The sequence below is a fragment of the Tribolium madens genome, unplaced genomic scaffold (assembly GCF_015345945.1).
Source record: "Tribolium madens isolate multiple individuals breed KSU strain unplaced genomic scaffold, Tmad_KSU_1.1 Scaffold_97;HRSCAF=244;Tcas5.2_LG3a, whole genome shotgun sequence".
Taxonomy (NCBI): Eukaryota; Metazoa; Arthropoda; class Insecta; order Coleoptera; family Tenebrionidae; genus Tribolium; species Tribolium madens.
In genome coordinates, this window is record NW_025401069.1 from 9,975,560 (window position 1) to 9,998,801 (window position 23,242).

General features: G+C 36.1%; 1 protein-coding gene across 4 annotated transcripts in view; it reads left to right on the forward strand.

Moving 5' to 3' along the window:
• Positions 1-23,242, forward strand: part of LOC123015336 (protein pangolin, isoforms A/H/I/S) — a 93,196-nt gene that overhangs the window by 57,764 nt on the left and 12,190 nt on the right. For 2 of the 4 annotated variants that reach the window (XM_044415040.1, XM_044415041.1), the window contains exons 4-6: positions 11,465-11,693; positions 20,581-20,671; positions 22,704-22,931. In XM_044415040.1, the coding sequence (XP_044270975.1) occupies positions 11,465-11,693; positions 20,581-20,671; positions 22,704-22,931 (548 nt within the window). The remainder of the gene's footprint in view (positions 1-11,464; positions 11,694-20,580; positions 20,672-22,703; positions 22,932-23,242) is intronic. The other 2 variants (XM_044415043.1, XM_044415042.1) reach the window with 2 other exon arrangements.

Sequence of the window (23,242 nt, forward strand, 5' to 3'; positions counted from 1 at the left end):
CTTGGCTAGTAAAAGTGAATGAGTGAATGAGTTTTAGGGGTCAGGTGGAGGTAGGCCCCTCACTCTTCAACGACGCGCTTCCAGGCGGCGTCGCTCAAAGGCTTTATAAATAACATAACACAATCTAGCAGCGACGCATCTGTGGAAATTTTATTAGTTGACGAAGACGCCAACTCTCTTAGCTTTTACAATTCAAGAAAGACGAAAAGAACACGTCACAACAGAAAACACCGTTCGAAAGAAAATTTTACGAGTTTCTCTCGGCTCGTAATTAACTTCCGTCCGATTTAAACCCTTTGACAACCAAAACTCCGGTGATCAGTGGAAGACGAGTCCGGTTAAATTTCGCACTAATGTGTGTAATTCGGGCAGATAATGTGCATGTGTCTAGTGGCACGGAAAAGCCGACGCACGAATGCAGACATCGTCGCACCGAAAGTATCTAATAACAAGATTCCCACTTTGAAGTTATTTTAATCAGATGGGGTAATTACAATACACTCGAACGGCTCTCCTACGCCGGACTCCGGGTGGGTGGGCTCCGGATAGATAGGCAGGGAGGAAAGCGCGATGCCTTTCCGGTCGCCGGAGCTGATGAAATTCCGAACGATCGCCCCGCCCGAATAGTTACGACTTCCAGGAATTCAAATACGTGCCTGGATATTACACATTGCGCGAATTACTGACCGCCCTATGCGGACCAAATCATACAAACACGACATCAAATTCTTTGCTTTAATTACTTCCGGAATGAATTTATTGAGGAACACATCAGAATTTGAATATCTCCCAATTCGTTAGTTGGTAGTTTAGTTTTGGGAATGGTTGGTGGCGAGTCGTGCGGGTCTTTCTTTTATTTGCTTCCTGCGACACTAACAGTACACAGATGTTGTTTCCTAATTAAAAAGAGCGCATTCTCTGCAACACAAAATGATAACCGACGCGTTCGTTCACTAATTTCCCGTTGAGAACAAAACGAAAAATCAGGCCATGAATTGGAACAAAGGCGCCTCGCCAGCTCTAATTAGGACGCATTGTCGAGGGCTGCGTGCTCAGTTATATTTTAAATGAACAAGTCTTCAACTGGAGTGTTGAATTTTACCTCGCGCTCTAATGACTTAACTGAATTCATTACATTGCGACCGGCACCCTCCCACACTTTAGAGCATATACGGTGGAGGCCTATGCGCGAGCTCCAGTAATTAGCTATCTAGCGTTCAAATTAACATTTGCCGGCCGTCACTGCTTCTGGCATCTTATTAATCCAGACATCGCCTCGACTGCAAAAACGAATTTTGGTTCACCTGCGAGAGGGAGCTTTCAGGAAATCCTCGGCGCCGCTCAAACTCTAAACCTGTAATTTACCCGGACGAGCAATCTGTAATTACAGCTTTTCAATTTTCAAAATTGATCGCTGCTATTACAAGGTGTTACGCATTAAGCATTTTGCCAAAAGCGACTCTAGCTACCGAGCTTTATTTTTCGGAGGCCATATTTGCGATTTTCCCTCGGTGCGAGGGGCTGTAATGTGTATTAACGAATTGGAGTTTGGAGAGGGTCTCGATATGGCATGCATACGCTTCGTGTCCTGCGAGGAGCGATTATAACGGGCTTGGAATGTCTAAATGAGCATTGAGATGTTGTAATGGCGCCCACCCCCTGCCCGATCTGATTTGGGGGGCGGCTTCCTTTGATCTCGCCGCCCTCACCCTCTCTCTCCCTTCATCCCGTTCTTCAGCGTTGCATCTTGTATTTTGCAAGTGACTCATCAATTTGGTTCAATTGCGCGCYTTTCAGTCTTGCTTAGTTTTAATTTAAASTTGGACACATGCTGGGAGCTGTCTCTGCCCTTCGAATYGTGCACACAGGATAATTAAGAATAAATATTTGCCATCACTGACATGAGTGAAAAGGATGAGCAAATATTGCTGTAATAGGAAAGGACCAGGTTCTTTCATGATCTAATTTATTTGCAAAGCAGATGCGCTGATTGGCTCCAGTTTAGATTTTTTCCTACTATTTTTCAAATAGCGTTCTCGCATTCGCTGTGGAGAGAGAAAATTCAGTCTAATCTGAATTATAAACCACTCGAGCATGGTTATTAAAAATAAAGTCGAACTTGCCCAATGAGGATTGCAACCGCCTAAAATCCCTTCCTATATCAAAACAGAAGAGTTGTTTATAGCTGCGTTTCTTCGTCTACCCATTGTATGCTGATCAGGCACTACCGTAGCCACACTACCTGCAGCTTTAGTTTCATTGTCAAAATATGAACTGTCACATATGCAGGAATACTTTTTGTACCGCCATTTCCATCTAAACCTAAACAATGGCTTATGCTAATCGGACTGGAAGTCTTTTGCAAAGGATGTGTTTCTACTTTTCCTGTACGCAATTGGAAATTAACGGTATGCATCGATCGGCAAGTGTATTAAAAAAGGCGTGTAGGAAGGGAAAATCGGAGGAAACGAGAGATTTGGACGAAGAGCCATAAATGGATTAGGGCGACGAGCGTAAGGACAAGCAATCAGGATAATGGGCCGCACACTTATCCGGGGTCCGGATGTGGTCAAATTCCCGTGTTTACCTTCTTCAATCACTCCAGATCACTTCTCGGATTTGCTCTCTTTCCCGCATCTTTCGTGCCACTAAGTCGACAAATCAGCCAAGAACCAATACGGGATGCGACAAAGAATGGGAGGGTGAACCTGAAGGAGGCGACGTTTACGATTTCCATGCTTGGTTAACAACCTTACAAAGTTTTTACAACGAAACAAACACAAAACTTGCGATCTGCGAAACTGTACGTTCCGAAATAAAATTCGTAGACCAAGTACTACGACTTTCTTACCTTTATTTTTAAAGAATTTTTAATAGTTGTAAACTTTTCTTTTCATAAATAGTTACTTTTAATATACGAGGTCAGTTCTGGAAGTTTGAAGGATTTGTTTACTTAAAGCATAAATAGTGCCATCGAACCCTCTCGTGTATCCCCTTGGATAAATAGAGCCCCGTTAAGCTCTAAAATGGAACATAGTTGAAAAATAGTCCCTATATGTAGCGATAAAAAAGAGATAAAGTAAATAGCATTATATCATGCAGATAGAGCAAGTAGCGAAGATAAAGGGTCGTATTGACGGGCATCGCATAATGCCGTAACCTTATGTCAACAGGGGGGTGTATAAAACTTGGTTCATTGTATGTCACAATGGTCGGTCCACACAATAATAAAGATCGCATGACGTGCTTTTAGCAGATGAGTGGTCCCCTCGAGTCTCCATCACGTTCCCGGTGACATCGGTTCGTCCAGATAATTAATATACTCGCCAAATAGACAAGTCCCCAGTTAGATTAGCTAATGTATGATTCAGYCGAAGGATAATGTCGAGCATATTCCTGTAAATTCGCGGAATTAAATTCTTCCCGAAAACAATTTAGCTCGGGAGAGATGGAAATGCCGTATTTGTAATTCCGTTTCTATTTCTCGGCAGGCGAATTATTTTTACTTCTCGAGGCCGGTCCCGGCTTTGTCATCCATTTCCTCCCAGCTCCTCCACGTCCTGCTCTATCTGTTCGCTCGGCAGCTTCATTACGGCGGCCATTTGCATTTAACGAGAGCGCGAGACTAAAAAGAAGCCCCTTGCCTGTTTAAAATGTAAATTTGACGGCTTGATGACGGCATCAGAGAGACGTCCAGATGAACTGCGGAATTAGGTATTCATCCCCGACGTCAGGTAGATGCCCGACAATAACCCTTCACGACCCTAACGGCGGATTCCTGCAGGATCAATACGAAAAATTTCCCTGTTAATTGCAATTTTGTTATTAGCGACGCGTTTCGAGGAAATATAGAGCCTGGAACGGCTAATGAGCCCCGTTCCACTGTTACGGCCCCATTGTCACGGGACACCTGTGTAATTATAAAAATAATTACTGACAGAGTAAAAAACAGTGGCAGGTAATCAGCACTGGCTCTGTCGCAGACATGAGCTTTGTGTGTTGAAAAACAATGCCTTTGGAAAGTGTTGCGTTTCAAACAGCACGGGCATACGCCCCTTGCGCTTCACCTACCTTCTTCTTTGTTGCCAGTTTTGCAAAATTTAAACGAATGCGAATCAAAAAACCTAAACGGAGACCAATTATCGCATTAAACTGTCACAATTCGTTGCGCTTTTGATCTGGACCAAAACGATATAAATGACCCAAAGGCAGCCATCCTCAAATTAAATCTCCTGCAAGTGGTTTTGGAGACAGTTCCAAAGAAAAAAAAAATTTCGTACAATTGAAACTCAATATTCCTCATTCTTTAATTTTTGTAATATATATTTGTTATACATACTTCAAAATTAAGAATATTAATGTAATTATTTCTATTTTGATTTTTCTTATCTTGAATTTTGTTTTGAGATTAAAACCTTAGACAGCTGGTTAGAGGGAAAATGTGTTGCTAGTGCATTGACGTGTTTCTGATTTATTTCTATTTAAATAATAAAATAAGAAGAAATGTATTCATAATAATCAATTTGCTGGTAATTTTTTTTGTTTTGGAATAATTGCATATTGTTATTTATTGTTATGATATTAACAAGATTCAATGGTTTCTGTGAATTATCCAAATCATATTTTTTGTCTATTTTATTTTTAATTTTGTAATAAACCTACTGCAAATGTCTAATAAAAATGTAGCAAAGGTATGCTTTTAAATTATACCTACATTTTAGTATTAGTTCTGCTAGTTTTCGCGAAAATATAAAAAAATTGTGAAACAGTAATCTAGATGCAAATCAACTTTTGGAAAGTTGATGAAAAAGGAATTAACAAAGTTATGAATGAAGGCTTTTTTTTAAACACATTTTTATAATTTGCTTTATGCAGTCTACCAGTTTACTTCTATTTTAATAGCTTTGCTGTTAAACTAGATCAAGTTCAAAATACTAGCCCATTTGGGAGTAWAAGATGAGTACCAGYAAATTGCTTTGACGTTTGGCATCTCACATTTTTTACTCGTATTAGAGAAATGTAGATTCTGATTTTTGGAAATTTTGTGAGGTAAAATAAAAGTGAATGTTTTAAAAGCTTCTATGCCTTTAGTAAGAGTTTTGTTATAGTTGCAAAGTAAGTTAAAGTAGGAGTATTTTAGTTAATATTATAATGTGTATAGGAGTAATAATAATAAAAAAGAAACATTTAGCACATTATTCTTATTAAAATGTTTGTTTTGAGAAATTTTAAAATGCAGTTAAGCTTTTTACGTTTTTTTTTACATTTTGTGTAATTTTTGTTTTACTATAAAAAATTTTCATATCGCAACAAAAATCGATTTCGGTTTGGAGCGTGTCATCTCCAATTCTCAGTGAGCGCACCTCACGGCGATTACCTCCGATAAATTCCGTCAAAACTTCGTACAGAGAGAATCGCTTTTCGCATTTGCAAGTCTCTTTATAATTTTTCCGTATTCTCTCCATTGTCGCATTTTCCCCTAAGCCGAAAATATGAAAACCTCGCTTAATCCCAGCTTTCTCAAATCTTCCTCTCTTAAAAGTAGCACATTTTTCGTGCGCCGATTTTTCCTCGTATAATTTCCCTGCGACCGTTTAAAATAATACGTCGCCGTTTTCTGGGAACCGTCGGGCGTGCGCTAATGGAACACGACAGAATAAATAAACAGACTATCAGAAAACGCATTACGATTCTCAATTATACAGGAAACAACATATTGGAGAAACAGCATTTCAATATCAAAGGCGGCGATGTGCCCCATCGTACGCATGTGCCAGCCGGAGCCCAGCGCTGCTGGACCAATGACTCCGGTCGATGCGACTCCGGGCTCCGTTCCCCGCTCCGGGCCCGCCCATGTGTAGATGAAGTTATCACGTCGCGCTTTTGATCTCTCCCTGAAAACTCGATGCCCATTTTCTCTAAATAACCTAAGCTGTTCGCGGCCGCCTGCCAGTTTAACACGCCAAAGACGCCGACGACTACAACCCGGAACTGCGCCCCACGCACACTATGCGTGCGTGTGTGCCTTTTGACGCCGTTAATCCGCGTTTTTAAGCCCGAAGTAAATCCGGGAGAAGTTGTTTTTTCTCAAAGGACTCGCTGCCTCCGACGATTTCGTTTAATAACACCACAGGCTTACGGGGCCCGCGAGGGGTCACACATAACGCCCGGATTTTTTTGTATCATTTGAAGTTTACTCACAACTTTAAATTAAGACGATTSAATAAATCGAATATGCATCTCATTCCTTGGTATATGAAAATGTGTCTATAAAAGTTTAAAGAATAAATTAAGAATTAAAAAATTAATTAAAATCTAGTAAGTAGTAATAAAAAAAATATAATTTAGAAGAAACGAACAAGGTAATAATTCAAATTAAAACGTATTCAAAAAATTAATTACAACTTTTTTTATATGACATTTTTATTTTAATATGATAAATGATTTTGGAACTGAAATATTAATTGTAGATGAAGTCAATATACTGTAACAATGAAGACCAACTTTCTTTTTAATTAAAATCTTAACAAAAAGTGCATTGATGAGTTTATTGCCTTTTTAACAATAAAATCAATTTGGGTTATTGATGGAATGCTAAATCATTTTTTTACTGTATGTTATATTCTTTTAATTTTTAAAACCTTTAAAAATGAGATAGCTACCTGTTACTAGTAGCATTTTTTAGATAGAGTCGCTGTTTATAGAAGACGTTATGAACCTCATTTGGACATCAGAAGTTCAGAAAGATATATCTTGTAAAATTTTATTTTATTTTATAAAAGTTTTTTGTACAAGAAAACTGTAACGTATCTTATTTTATACACAGATACATATTACCCATGTGTCATGTGAACACTTTTGACTGTGTTTCAAAAGGGAGTATTGAAGAGAATAGCAAATATGATTAGCGATCTTTCTTCTGTGATGTATAGTATGAAAAAAAATCATCCATGCATTAAGTACCATGTGAATAAACAGTATGGAACCAAACGTTTTTTGCTTAAACTATTTATTTTTTGGAAAACTAATTGATGAATGATAAAGTACTATAAAAATGTTTTATCAAGAATAAATTTTTTCGAAATTTTCTTTTGTTTTTGAGTTCTACAATTTTTTAATTTTTTTAATGGCAACTCACTATAAAACTATTGTTCTCATGATTTTGATGATTTTTTTTTACTTAAATTGCAATTTTGACAAAAAAAATCGCATAGCTCAAATACAAAACAAAATGTCGTTCTCAAAATACGATCACTTTTTTTTATATTACTTTAATTTATATTAATTATTATTTCCTGGAGGCATATGATTTAAAAAAAAAAACTGTTTGGTTTCATACTTTATATTCACCCTAGATGTAATTTTAAATATTTATGGTGAGATTTTAGTAGTAAAAGACAAATTTATTTCTCTATGTCTCTTAAATTTGTTTTAAAATATCATCGATATCAAAACGTCAAATAAAGTTAAGATTTATTTCGTCCTTGATAATTGTTTTACATTAGTTTACTACTAAGGCACTAATAACTTCGCCAACATTTAATTTACAGTAGGTAATATTATTTGACCAATTTGTAATTGCTATCAGTACTAAACAAATTTATTGCTATAATTAACTCATGTAAATATTTACTATTTTAATATATTGCATACCAGTTTACATGTTTGGTAATTTTCGCAGTAAAGTCAGCAGTGATTGTTTTCAAATTGTATGAGAGAACTGTAATTATTGATAGGCGTTACAAATTGATTATCTTGAAAAAATTCATTGTCATTACGCGCTTCTTTAACACTAAGTTACCTCGCAGTGGGAAAAATTTGTAAATGACACGCTTTAACTTTGAAAATTATTATTTTTAACATGATTATACGTAAAATGTTGTTGGAGTCACGATTCATACAAGGCATGATTGGACATTGTCCATTTCTTTGTACAAAACGCTTCCAGTGGCGTAGGTGGATTTTTAATCCGACAAAACAATAGGAGGTTTTTTATGAAGAGGCAAACCGCGGCCTATTCGTTACTCATCATTAATAAACCGAAACGAATCGGTAATGCTAATCCGTGGGTTTTTGCTCGTTTGGAAAACAAACAAGTGAGCGGCAATTTGTTTATTAATCGATGCGGACCGAAAGCTCCACCTACCGCACTAATTTCTCGAACCGGTTTTTCGGTGATTCCTGATGACATATCATCCCTATTAACACCTAATTTACGTTTGCCGCTCGCTGGTTACGGGCATCCGGAGCGGTAGTCTCCGGTCTGTCATTAGCTGGTAAGAAACGCCCCAGTTTTATGCATTTACGTGTAATCACACGCGGTGTTAATGTGTCAAATACGGCATGTCAGGAGTCATCGTAGCACGCACACCTACTATCCATCCAGCAATTACCTCGTTATCAACGTCTCTTCTAACTTGCATTGCTTCATTAGCAACTGCCGCCACCTCTTGTTAATGTGGACTAATACAAGACGCGACTTTCTCTGGCTATTGTTCCTTAATACTTTAAGAGTCGCACTAATTGCGGTGTTGAAAAGTCTGATTATTTTTGTGAATTTTTAATAGCTGGCGTCTAGCAGCCCTTCGTTCTAATCCCATAGGGTCGGTGCGCTCATGCGCCCTTTCAACCGGTTGCCATAGAGACTGCCTCCACTGTCGTGTTAAAAAGGTGTATGTTTTTGTAGAATAATTATTGTTTTGGCGGCGCTACGAATTTCTCATTCTTGGCGAGTTTTTAATTAATGAAAATTGACTTTGGGAGAAGTTCTTTGASGAGAATTTCGGAAGACGAYAGACTTGAGTTCTCCACAACGACACTTGAAGATGTTCACTTCAAAATTTACCGCCTCTTCAGTCACAAATAAAATTGCGAAGCTCTTGTCTGTTCCTTGTCAACGGCAGCGAAACTGTTTCGCCAACAATGATATGAGCGTTCTTAAGCAAGGAGTTATTCACCAATTCAGATACTAGATGGCGGTACTGTAATTACAATCTTGAAAAAATGTAAAGGTCTTGCTTACCTGATAAATGCATCTAGAAGGGGAAAGAAGAATCATAAAATAGTTTTTCTCTCCAAAAACTATAATTTTAATTATTATTATATACTGACTGGATTATAAAAAGCGTCCCAAGCCACGACTTTATTATATTTAAAGATATGACAATTCATCTTTGATCAATTTTTAACAGTTTGTGGTGAATTTAAATAGATGACAATAAACTGTGCAACTTTGTTTCAAGAAGTATTGTCATATGTTTAGAAATAATGGAGTTATGGCTTCGGGCGTATGATCCAGACTGTATAATTATATTACGTAAATATGAATATTTGGCGTTCTTTTAATTCATTTTGTTGTTTATGTTTAATTAAATTCAAATGTAAATATTAAATTTTTATTATTATTTTTACATTTTATAAATTCATGTTCCAAAAATTTGAAAATTCTTTAGGTTTGTCAAGACTAGTTCTATTACCAATTTTAGCATAGCATTTTGTCATTTTTATCATTATTTCGACCATTTTTTTACAGCAATTTCTGAATTTATCAAAATTTCTTATTCAATATTTTACCTAGTCAAATTAGACAAATTAGTGGAAAAAAATCCTAGAAAGTTGGAAGATGGCGAGCTCGAGGAGGGGGAGGGGTTTAAAGGTGTTTTTTTTTTTTTTTCTTATATCACTCCTATCGATTTTTACCTTCTTATCAAAATTAAAGCTTTCAAAATTTCCTACAAAAATAGTCCTATCTAGTTTTTAATGTAATTTTATGTAGACTCCACACTTCAGAAGCCTACGATTAGTCATATGAATAGAACCATTTTTGTAGGAAATTTTTATGCAAAAATAGACCTGCAGAAAATTTTGCGTAAATTACATAAACGATGAGTTTGTATTTATAGACATTCATGACTCCCCCCTCCTTTACTGTCAGTTTTTCCAAATCACAATTCTGTTTTAAATGTGGTTAAAGCACATTTTTTTAAATGATGTTTTTTGTCAGTCCTATAACTCGCTTTCGGTTAGTCCTACAACAAAAATGCAAAGGACCATTTTTATAGGACACTTTGTAAGTTTTAATTTTGATGAGAAGGTAAAAACCTATAGGAGTGATCGTTTCCGATATATAAACAAAAAAAGACACCTTTAACCCCTTCCCCCTTGTCGCCCCCTCTCTTTAGGGATTTTTGATATAGTGTAAAATGAGCGTTTACAAAAATTCCAACTCTGGAATTTTTTTCCTCCGATCACCCTATTTTTGTCTAATTTGACTGGGCTAATTAGTATTGGAAAAAATTTTGAAGACAATACAAGTTTTATAGTTTATTAAAACCCTTGTTGTCTTATGAGCTAATTTGATAGAAACTTTACTGCGCTTAAATTATGTTTTTTATTTCATTTTGATTTTCGTTTACCTTTATTTTAAGTATGAAATAAATATGTTTTTTCTCTCAATAAAGGAGATGGATGATCTTGGGCGAAAAGAAACTCTATTATATTAATCTTCAAAATAATATTTGCAGAAGCTTTATACATGATTCGTGATTTAATTGTTAAAAATAGATTTTTATTGCTTTGTCTTGTAAAACAGTTTACAACGAATGTATTAAAAGCTACCCCTACCGTCCATGTATTAGTTATTACTCACACATAAAGCTTGGTAGGTTGMGATGTTATTAAATTTCTCACAAGATATTTTATTACCAAATTAAGTGATACAGATCTATTATTTGTTGCCAATTTTTAGACCCTCATTGCTCTGTGCAGGCAGCTATAACGCTGTAGGGGTTTAAAAATATGGCCTACTGCTTATTTTGTTCACGTAATGGTCGCTTGATTAGAATTTAGATTGGTTTCGATGGTATTGAGAAGGTTGGGGTAATGGGAGTGAGGTAAATTGTCCCTTTTGAATTACGATAGTGGCGTGGTCAAGGTGGGAGATTAATGCGGCGTGGTTAGACTTTATAACGTGTGAAATGTGATGTTTCATAAACGAGTGCTTACAAAAAGGTGAATGTAACGCATCGCAACAACGTAATTGCAGCGCAAGTAGCAATCTTGGTGAGTAATTAATTGCCGTAATTATTAATAAGTGAGCGGTCATTGTACGTTTACCATTATTTATCATGATATCGTGCGGCGATACCAATTTAAAGAACAAATTAAAATTAAGTAAATCGTCGCTATTACCATGGCTAGATTGTATATTGGAACGGCAATTTATTACACCTTTTCAATATTCCTTGGATTTTTGCCTCAAGTCTAGATACGGAAACTGGTGCATTAATGAATAAACATTCCGGGGATTTATTTACTCGTGCAAGTTCCGCCGCCACTACCGCCCCCACCCTGTTTCCTGTGCAACCCTTTTGTTTATTCATGCCGGTTGCAGTAATGCCACCACTAATCTCCTCTTATCAGGTCATCTTTGACTTTATTTGACGTTTGGATTTTTCTCTTGCAGGCTAGTAAGATGGGCCTGGCGCCAACGGGACACCCGGGAGCCGCCTTACCTTTCTTCTGCCACAACGGAGACCCCCTTTCGCAGCCACCACCGGCGCACATGGGAATCCCCCCCTACCAGTTGGACAGCAAAACCGCGGGTTCCATGGGTGAGTACGGGGGTGGTACCGCACCACCACAACCCATCAGCCCCGCCGACTGGAGACGACTCGGTCCGTTACTCGCAGCAGGTACCCATTGAAAAGTAACCGCCGCCAAAACGGCGGCGGCGTAGTGGTGGAGGGCTCAGTAGCTGGGCGTTGGGTGGCTGTTACTAATACCGGGTGGTTTTCTGGTAAAAGCGCCAGAGGGTTGCGTCGAGCATTTAATTGATGAAGTGCCACGGTTGCTTTTCGTTTTTTTTTATTTTGCAATTGCTTGGGGGGTTAATATGGGCGCTCAGGTGCAATGTTTTTTCATTACAAAGGGGTGCTTAATATTTATTTTCGTTTCGCGTCAAAAATGTTCAATTGCAAAGAAACATTCTGTATTATCTAGCACACACGAATATTGGACATCTCGGGTGGTCTTTGTTTTTAAAAAGCTTTGTTGGGAATTTGTTTTCATTTTATAACTACAATAGGTGACGTTTTATAATTCAAAAACTGGACTTATAATACACAAATTGCATGTCTAGTGACACGAACTATAAACATTACAATTTTTAAATTAGTGCCAGGGAAATTTTGCATAGTTTATCTTATTGCGTGATTCGATAAATGCATATTTTGTTTTGCATATATCGAGAGTCTAAACAAAAACGTGGTCAAGAATGTTCAGGAAATTTCATAACGTCAATCTTGAATAGTAACATCAATATCTGTCAGTTTGTCTTTTGAGACTCAATTAACTAAAAATTGTTCTATTGTATGAAATATAGTAAACTTTTGGAGGCCTCAATCTCCCTAAAAATTATTTTTTCAAAGAAATGTGTTCCCCATGTAGCAAAAAATAATTAAAATTAACAACGTAATTAACATAGGATAGCAAACAAAGATTTTTGTCATTATTGACGTGATTAAATTTGTTTTGAATAACATTAATGATAAATCGGCCTTTAAATTAAAGATTCATTTAGACTTCTACAACCTACTTGATGCACATTAATTTGAAAAAGAGTATACGTGCTGCCATTTTTTTGCAACTTTAAATGTGATTTTTGTTTTCGTATTTTAGAGTGACATAGAAAAAGCCTTTTTCAATTTCGGTGTCAGCATTTTGTACAACTTTTTTGGCGATATTTTATGCAATACTTTGGCAATCACTGGCCATAGACTGTCGTTTTTAAGTAAGAAATTGTAGAAGTTCAACGTATTTCACCGAAGCTAATGCAATTTAGGCTATTTTTGAGCAACTTGAGTACCGCATACTATCAAAAATTTTAACTGTCAAATATAATAATAAATTCAATTTAAAATGCGCTCAATAGAAAAAAATGTATAAAAACGCGTGTTACAACCTCGTGCATTTGTAACACTTGCCATTGCGTGGCTTGTGTTATAAACTACTCATGTCACAATGAGAGTGTTTGTAACACTTGTTTTTTAATATACTATTGAATTATAGATACATATTTATAAAAAAATACATTGGTTAAAGGAAGAATATTTTTTTAAGATTCAAGATTTTTAGAGTTACAGCAGAGTTGGACATTTTCGAGATAACTTGTTTTTAAAAATCATTGCAACTACTGTTGCTATACATAATATAATCCAAAGCTAATTTTTTGAAAAAAAAAAAAATTTGAAACAGTTTATTAAAATCTGTTTTTTGTTTCTTGATGTACGAAAATAGTTATTTTTGTTATAAGTACCTAAAATACAGTTTTTGTGGATGAATGGTTGCTGTTTTCGGACGAGGCAAAGCCGAGTCGAGAATAGCAGATGAGTCCGCAAAAACCTTTTAAGTACGTGTCAAACAAATTTTTTTTTGTTAAAGCTCCGAAACACATTTACACCTCTTATTATTGTTATCAGAGCACCATGGCACCATAGTAATCAGTATTTTCGTCCCTAAAAACTGTATTTTAAGTACTATGTAGTACTCGAAATGACTATTTTGCTTACTATTTTATTGAGTCCGAAAGACTCATTTTGGGGACTCAAATGACCGCGTAATAGCTATTTTAGGAGCGTATACAAAAACTATTTTTTTCTTTATGAATAATTTGTAATCACCTACATATCGCCTTTAATTATTAAAATTTTCTTTACATACTCGCAAATGACGAAAATATTTTTTCTTGTACTTCTCGTTTATTCGTTTTCGTGATCAGAATTTGTCTTGTTAGCTATTTTCATTTCGCCTCCTTTTGTCTCCCGTCCTTATTAGCGACACACTTAAATATCCAAGAGGTATACGTCTGTTCGGGATCCGCTACATCTCTCGTTGACTAATTAGACAATCTTTTTCGACTTTGAAGTGAGTCAATTCTAACGACATCGTCTTCGTCTTGCGGTCTCTCCCATGCCCGTGACAAAAAGCCGGTTCGTTACCGACCGCTTCGTTAACGCGTCCCGTGTGTCTGAACGCAACCGCAACGGTTTAACCGCGTCGAAGACGACGCCGCGCCGCACCGGTTCGGTTCGCGATCAAAAGGTAAGAGTCGGTGGGTCTGAACCGTTCTTTCTTGCAGCGTATCAATTAAACCGTAATTGGGTGCGTGTGTTCGAGAGCTCGATTCTTGGCCGTCTCTCGTCTCCACCACCCTGCATGCGGTCGGTACGCTCTGCAGGAAACGGTAATTGGGTAGCAGTGTATTTGTAATTTAATTGTTCATTATGCCGTATGCGACCGAACATATATTTCTGAAACGGGCTGCTCGACGACCAATTGATTTGTTTTTATGGCGCGTTCTCCATAAACAACGGAATAGTTTTTCGTTGGGCGACTTGCGCAGCTTTGCACGTTGACCGGCGGGGCTACCACAACGCCGGAAATTAAACAGACCCGGGGCGACACTGGAAAATCTATCTTTCCCACATGATCACAAAATCGAAGCGAAGTGAAGAAAATTTAAAATGATAGAAGGGAAATGTTTTAGTTATTTTTTTTTTTCAATAGCAAAAGCAATGAGTACATGTTGCTGCATTTTTGATGTCCAAATAAAGAATCTCCGAAACTTAGAAGTTTAGCCAAAACCGAGTGATACATGCTGGGGCTCATTTTTGAGAAAATAGCATTAGTTAAAACCGCATCCCGTTTTTGTTTTGTTTTTAAATTATATACAAAAGTTGACATTTTAGGAAAACCTTGTTATTATGGAAGATACGGATTTGAAATAAAGACATTATTATATGATGTAGTTAACAATTTTTTTATTTATTTGTTTAATTTCGTAAAAAATAAACTATTTTTTTTAATGGAAGACATAGATGGCTATGGCAATTTTGAAAAGCTTTATTTTTCCCCTCCCAAAATTCAGGGTGTTTAACATAATTTCACGAGGCCTGCGCCTGTAAGATGCAATCAATAATACATACTCCTATACGAACTCGATTACAAATTTTGAAAAATTTCTAGTTTGTTCATCCTTTTAAAAATTACAACGTTTTTAGTGATTAAGATAGATAAACTAGAATCATATTCATGCCGTCTCTTGATAGAAAAAAATGATAATTGTTTCAGAAAAACTGCACTTTAAGATTATTAATGAAACAGTGATTAGTTTGACAACTACTGTCATGGGTTTCCAAAAATTTTTCCAAAAATAAATAATTAAATGTGTATTTTTTGTATACAGTGTTTTGTGACTTTGTATCATTGGGTGTGTATATTAGGCTATGCGCAAGCCTCGTAAAATTGTGTGAAACACCCTGTATATATTTGTAGCAGAATATTTTTTTCTAAACATACTTAAAAAATCTAATACATATTTTATTTGACAGTAGTTGACCATGGAAAAACTCTTTCACCTAAAATGTGTAGATAATAATCATCAATAAGAGTTTTGTGAAATGTGAAATAGATGAAAAAAAAGATACAATTATAAAATGTAAAAAAATACGATACGTTAGAAGTGTCGAACAAATATGCGAGCGCCTCGAACAAAATTATTAGATATTTTTAAAAAATCAAGAAATAAGAAAAACAAATGTCTGAACAGTCAATACACTTAAAAAATGGTCTAATGGAAGTAGGATAACGGTCCACAGTGATYAAATTTCGGTATTTGAATAGCTATATCGTCATTTTTTTGTCAATTAAAATATATTTTTTCTACTCCCACTTCTAAAACACGGATTATCGTATATGTTTCCATGACGCTAAGTGACTTTTTGTATACATCTTGACAAGCCGTGACTAATATGCGTATTAGTCACGGTCTGAAGTTAGCTTTCTGTCATTTAATTAAATTTTTAATTTAAGTAAAAATTTTTGTGGTGTTCGTAGAAAAAGTATAGTATGTAAACTTCTAGACATTCGTTTTATTAAACACTCGCTTCGCTGCGTTTCGTTCGTACCTAATTATAAAACTCATGTCTAAAATGGCGTTTATAGCACTAGTTACATAATATACTATTATTGAAGAATTAAGTTATTTTAATTACGAATTATTAATGTTTTATTACTTAGTGCTTAGAAAACCCTTTCATTAATGACACTTGTTAAATAATATAGCTTAAATCTTTTTAGTTGAATATGCAACATTTTTTATGGCCAACTGCGAACCAAAATTAAACATATTTTTTTGCTAAAAATATATTATAATATTCTGTTACAAATGTATATTTTTAGATAAGGAAAAAACTAGCTTTTAAAAAATGTCATAGCCATCTATGATTCTTATTTAAAAAAATAAAATTTTATCTTATTACGGCTTAACAAATAACTGAAAAAATTGTTAACTACATTATTAAATTCTAGGTAAACGTGCCTGTATGTATGTATAATTTCAGATTCGTATGTTCTATAATAACGAAGATACGAGTTTTTTTAGTTTTTGTTAAATGTCAACTTTTGTCTATAAGTCGAAAACAAAAGACAATATCAGGATGTAGTTTGAACCAATATTATTTTCTCCAAAAATGAACGCCAGAATGTATCATCAGTTTTTGACTAAACTTTTAGTTTCTGAGAACAGCCAAAATGCAGCACCGTGTACAATAGAAGCCAAAAAGTAAAAAGTCAGCTTTTTTCAAAAATACTATGGCATGGGTCAACCACTGTTAATAATGTAAACTTTGGAATAAAACGTTTAAAATACATATCTACTTTCCTGAATGCTTTTTTTGACGAGTTTGTTGTATTTCCACCTCATGTATGTCAAAAACAAACTATAAGCCACTAGGAAAACTAACGCCAAATGAAGAATAAATTTAAATCATTACTTTTTCTTTCGATTGGAGTAGAAAAATGTAAAACTGTAGAAGACCACCAATGAGAAAATAATTTTCATGATGATTTCACCGCTTCGGGGTGCTCATCCGAAAGGTCAATACTAATAAAAATTTCAGATTTTCGTTTTTTGTAATGAAAGCTCGTTTTTCTGTCGTCCAGCATGACGTAGCGACCCTCACAAAGGGCGAATATCTCGAAAGATCTCTATCAGTTTTGCGGGGTTGTATACAAATTCGTCGACCAGGGGTTGTCGCACAATAGGAATGCCACGGTGKGTTGCTTTTCATTGGAACTTGTTGATCTGAACAACGGATATTGATGTACGCACAATCYCAACCTCGGGGACCGGCAATATTTAATATATCAATTTGTTAATGGATGCAGCGCTCGGCCCTTTAATCAACTTCGGATTAGACGATTATTAACTGAGCGTTGTTCACTTTAATCTTTATTTTCTAGTTTTTACTGAATTGGAGATTAATCTGAAGCTTTTCATGTAAGCCCACATTTACCGTCAAACGAATTTTAATATCCAGACGCTTTTTCGAGATTAAACGTTTGCGGATTCGAGTCAACAAGTGTCGCATTTGATACAAAAACACAAGTAGATAAATTAGGCCACCAAAGGCAAGTGAAACCTCGTAGAGAGGGCAGGTATTGAAGTGGTTGCCATTATCCTAATTATCTTGGTCGTTTGCATATCGCGCGCCTCCTCAAAGGACTCGAGGTGTTTTCATAATTCGCGAGAGGAGAGTCTCCTTTGAACTGGAATCTAATTTTCTCTCATCGCTGCTGTTCTGTAATGTTTAACGTGTTGTTGATTTTTCTTTATCTCCGCTAGGACGGTTTAATTGTCCTCTTCCGATCTGCTTTTTTTCCATATCGTTACATCGTCCGGATATCACGCCAAATGTGGTTTCATTAGCTCGATAATTGCCGAACAAGTGTAGCATCCCTTTACGAGCTCGATGCCCCTTTGGGGATAGGGGATCCTATCATTATTCGCAGCACGTGGCCTCTTGGTCTTTACGCGGTTTTAATGACTAACCAAATATTGCACTTGACGAACTAGCGGACCAAAATAATTCCAAATTGCAATCTCTTGTACAGACTAGTCCAAAGAAACTGCACAAAAATCATTACACCAGCACATTATTATTTACATGATGAAAAAGTAAAACTTGAAAAAACAAATCTTCGTAAAGTGAGTGATGGAGGAAGAACCTTTAATTAATGGACTCTCACGGAATAATTTTCTGATAAGTGCACAATTAGCGATATGTGTAATTAAAACCCGTCTTTTTGCCGTTGACAGTAATAGGGGCTTTATAATTATCACTTTTGCGCATAGCTTTGACGGAAAAGCGTCTCAGTCTTGGGCGTCAATGGATTCGTTTTTTCCCTTGGTCAGTTKATGTCTTGAGGCCCTGATTTGGGCCTGGAGCCGGCCACGTGTCTGGCTCTTGGTGGTTGCGGGTTGATAATTAGTGTAGTTTTTGTCATTGTAACCACGATGGTACCGCACGTGCCATTTTCGGCAATTAGAAATGCGACCGGTGACAAACAATGGTGCTGCGGTCTCTAATTGGAACAGTGACAAGTGTCGGTTTTTTTATGCAAAACAGAGATGGGTTTTGTTTGCTTAGGTGGATGGCGAGGGAGGAAACAATCAATTCTCTACGATTGAATCCGGGAAGACTATCAAATGACAAATGTAATAAAAGTCCGAGTTCCCCGCTGTCATTACAATAAAACGGCGGGTTTAAGCCGCGTGTAATTGTCAGCGAGAGGGTTAGGCTGGCAGGCAACCAGACTCCTTTGTGAGCGATAATCGATACGGAGGGACTTCCACGTATGTGAATATCTACACTGAGTCTATATGACATTCTCGTCATTTTCATATGGAAGTGATAGGGCGGGTTTCGCAGGGGCGGACTTGGGCTTTGCGACAGAAACGAAGAGAAAGCAAAGAAACTGAGTGGCATGAGTTTTTAAACGACCGCGAAAGAGATATAGCTATTGTTTGTGGTCAGGTCATTTTCCTGAAGCTTTTTCAAGTTTATAAAAATAAAATACRCACGAAAGATGTAATAAGAAGCTGAGTTTTCGGAAATGGACCACAAACTTTCGATTTTTCCATCAAACACAAGTCCATATTGAAGTTTTGAGAAGAACAGCTATGGTTTCATACTAATGTTTAATATTTTGTTCTAAATTGGATACGTGGAGGCAGTGATTCGGCGATTGTTTATATCGTTTGATCTAAATTTTCAATTAATGCGTGACTTTTGGGCTGCTCTTTGACCCGAAATCATCCATTCGGTCTCTGCGTTGTTTCCATTGCACCCCTTTCRACTAATTGTCCGCGTCGACTTTTTCCTCATTGAAAAAAAGAATAGATTTYCATCTCTTCGCTCACGTGTGTGATCAATTTTTTATAGGTCTCTCCCCTGGTAAGTATCAGTTTACGCCATATCCTTATGCAGTATCAACCGCCTCCTCGTTTCCAAATGCCATAATTTCTCCGTTATACCTGCGTTTATGTCATAACGTTCTGTTATTTTCTCGTTAATTTTTGATGTCTTTAAAAAATTATCGCTGGATGGTTATCTTTCGTCTTTTTCTTCGTAGCCATCGTTGGTTGGAATCAGTGCGGCCATTAGCAGTTTTAGGTGCTGTTTATTGCGGTTCCAGAGGGAAAGTACATCCGTTTCGATACAAAGCTCTCGACTTACATTGGACAATAAATAGAGTTTATTTCATTGTTCCAATGTAAACGATGAGTGAATTGAAGTTTTTCACTCGGATCATGTTCGGTTTCAATTTGTTTACTCGTGACGAGGCCACAAGAGAACTCTTCCTCCGTAAGTCTCATTTTTGCATCATTACAACGGATCTTCGTGCAAAATGATACGCTTGACTTTGCACCCTTTTTACATGTCTAACTTGAGCGATATTTAAATTTTCGAATACCGGTCGACGTCGAGTAATTGCCAATTAGACTATTTTTATCGTTTCAGAGGTGAGGTCAATATTTCAGACGGAATTGTAGACACTTTGCAAAATCTGTGTCATGATTTACAAAGACCCACACGTTATTACAGTCTTGTCTTTTATCTTCCGACTTCCGTTTGCAGTTAGTTTTGGCACACTACCAAAATTACCGATTTCACAAATATTGAACATTTTTGTCAACCGGAAACTTTCATTTTGCTGATTTATTGGCATGTCTCGAAATAAGCAACTACAACCGACGCAGAAAAATTCAGATTTAAGACTCTTGCCAGTAGAAAAAAATCATCTTAAATCAAATTTTTCAAACTTGTTTTATCTCTTTAATATTTAATGCTTGAGCAAAACAGCTAGATGATAGATTTAGGAACTATTAACTTCATGTATGTGAATAAGACTAATTTGCGTTGATTACCACTTCAGTAAAAGAAGGGAAATTGTAAAATTGTTAATCCAAAGCACCAGCACTTATTCAACTCTTACAAAATCTCCCATTACGTGGTATCTTAAGGTGCAAATTTATTACTCTTGATGTTACTAGTTGTATTTATAAAATTAAACCTGCAATCATATATTTTACCATTAATTAACAAATAAACTTGGTACATTTTTCTTTAACAATATTTAGGCGCACTTTAAGTATAGTTATTAACACGGTTTTGGTCAATTTTAAAAGAATTTTTATTGAAATGTTTTATAATTCGTTGTTATTCTGTTACGTTGCAGGACTCACGAGACCACCGATGTACCCTTTTCCTGCTGGCCAGTACCCTTACCCCATTCTCAGTCCTGAAATGTCACAGGTGGCGGCTTCATGGTAAGTTGCTTCGTCTAATTAGATCCCTGTTTTCTATTACGTCGACTAATGTAATAATATGTCTATTAAATCCATTCAAACATAATTTGCTTGAATAAAAGGCCCGATGGGTCGATAGCGGGCAGAAATTGTTGAGTATATTATTGTGAACTTTGATTTTTCTTCCAAATGATTCAGGATATGACATTTTGTTGGTATTGTATACAGGGTGTCCCAGCGAGTTGAAAAAGTCCATTAGTGATTTTTAAATGGTAAAATTAAAAAAATATATATAGGACATTGATAGATACTAATTAGTACATCGCCTAAAATTATTTTCAACTACACAGCGTGTCTCAAAAATAAGTTACAATACAAATTTGCGTTTTTTTAAATGAAACACCATATGTTTCTTAGCGTTTTTGGATGTAGATTTTTATGACAATGTTTTAAACTTTTATTGGTCGATTTTGCTTAGTTTTAAAAATAGAGTTTTTTTTGACGAAAACATGCACTTTTTTAAAAATTTCATTACACAAAAACTAAGACATTTAGAAATATTTTTTGTTACTACCGCAAAGAAAAAGGTACAAGCTATAAGTTTGTAACATTTTTTTAGTGTATTGCATGTGCAAAGATAAAAAAATGAAGGCGTTTATTAAAAGTTCAATAACTTAAAAAATTTAAATGGAACATTCTATTTATTGTTTTTGCATTTAAAAGATTATTAAATTAAATTGTCTTTCTAAAATTATTTACTTTTAGGTGTTTATAATCAATAACTAAAAAGATATTTAACGTTAAACATAAAAAAATTCCTATTGTTTCAGTAGCAAAAAGTGCACAGTTGCACAAGAGATGGAAGAAATATCACTTAATAATCACATTTTGTGTTAAACTGAATCCATTATTCTTTATTTTTACAATAAAATAATCCGAATTTCTGTATTTATAACGATTTTGACAATCTCTGGATAAATCAACGGATAACTGATCCGCTGATTAATCAACAATGCTCAGATACTGATAGGCATTGTTGCTACAATTAATATTGAATATTAAATACTTTTTTATTTATCAATTCTAGACATTAAAAGTTTAATTTTTTAGATAGAAAATTTACCAATCTATTAGATGCAAAAATAAAAAATAGGTGTTCCGTTTAAATTTTTTAAGTTATTTGACTTTTGAGTTATTTTAACAAACTTCTTAATTTATTAATCTTTTCAAATGCAAAATACAAAAAAATTGTTCTAGCGCTCTTAGTTTTTGTGTAATGAATTTTTAAAAAGTGCAGATTTTTGTCAAAAAAAGTCTTATTTCTAAAACTTTGCGAAATCGACTAATAAAAGATTAGCGTAAAAACATTGTCGTAAAAGGATACATGCAAAAATGCCAAGAAACATAGTGTTACAAACACAAGTTTGTATTGTAACTTATTTTTGGGACATGCTGTATGGTTGAAAATAATTTTAGGTGATGCACTAGATTAGCATCTATCAATGTCCTATACAATTTTTTTTAATTCTACCATTTAAAGGTCACTAATGGACTTTTTCAACTCGCTGGGACATCCTGTAGTTTGGTTCATTTTCGATGATTTTTGTAGTGGCGTTGGTTTTGTGGTACGATTTTTGGATTTTATGTAATAACCAATAGGAGCACTATAAAGAAAATATTTATATTTTGAGTCGAAGATGAACCACCTATAAGCAAAAAACTTGATTTTCGTATTTTTAGGGCTCTAAATGCCCGATACTTTTGATTGAATTACTCATTAGTCTTACATTTTGGTTTATAGACACCTCACAATATATACCGTCAGAATTTGGGCAGTGTTGCCTATGCTTTCGACCCAAATGTGGTATAATTTTTTTTAGCTGCCTTCAAAGGAAAAGGATAATGAATGGCCGACTATTTGCTTACAAATGTATCTCTAATCGGAAATGTTCRGTTTATGGCTGGCCTGCCATGCCAGAGCCTGACACTGTCAATATTTCATTTCAGTGGTTGAAATATTGCCGTTGTGTACTTAAATTGTTTGCAATTGCAGGCACACGCCAAGCATGTACCCGTTGTCGCCGGGCGCCGGCTTCAGGAGTCCGTACCCCAGTGCCCTCCCGATCTCGACGAGCAGCCTGCCTAGCGACTTCTACCGGTTCTCCCCCACGGGGCTGATGCCGCCGCACCCGGGCCTGTCGCCGCACCCGCCTCACCTCTCATCGCATCCGGCCATCGTGACGCCTGGACCCAAACAGGAGTTACCCGACTTGAACCACAGGTGGGCGCATTTTTGCAATCTTTGGATTGAAATTGGGCTAATTGATGGCGCAGAGCGATCCCTGCTCGACGGGGGCGGCCATGCGAGGAATGAGGTCCAAGATTGGTTATCGGAGGCGCGGCCATTGGCCAGTCGTTGCCCGGCAACCTCATCTCGTTCGGTGCCCGAAGGGTTGCCGATGTATTTCATCGTACTTGGCTGTGCACGGCGTTCTCTTGTTTGGTTTTCATTTGGTCTCGTTCTGTTTGCAGTCCGCGTGATACGGAATTCAATCCAATTGTTTATTTTTATTGGATGTGTGTAACCTAGGC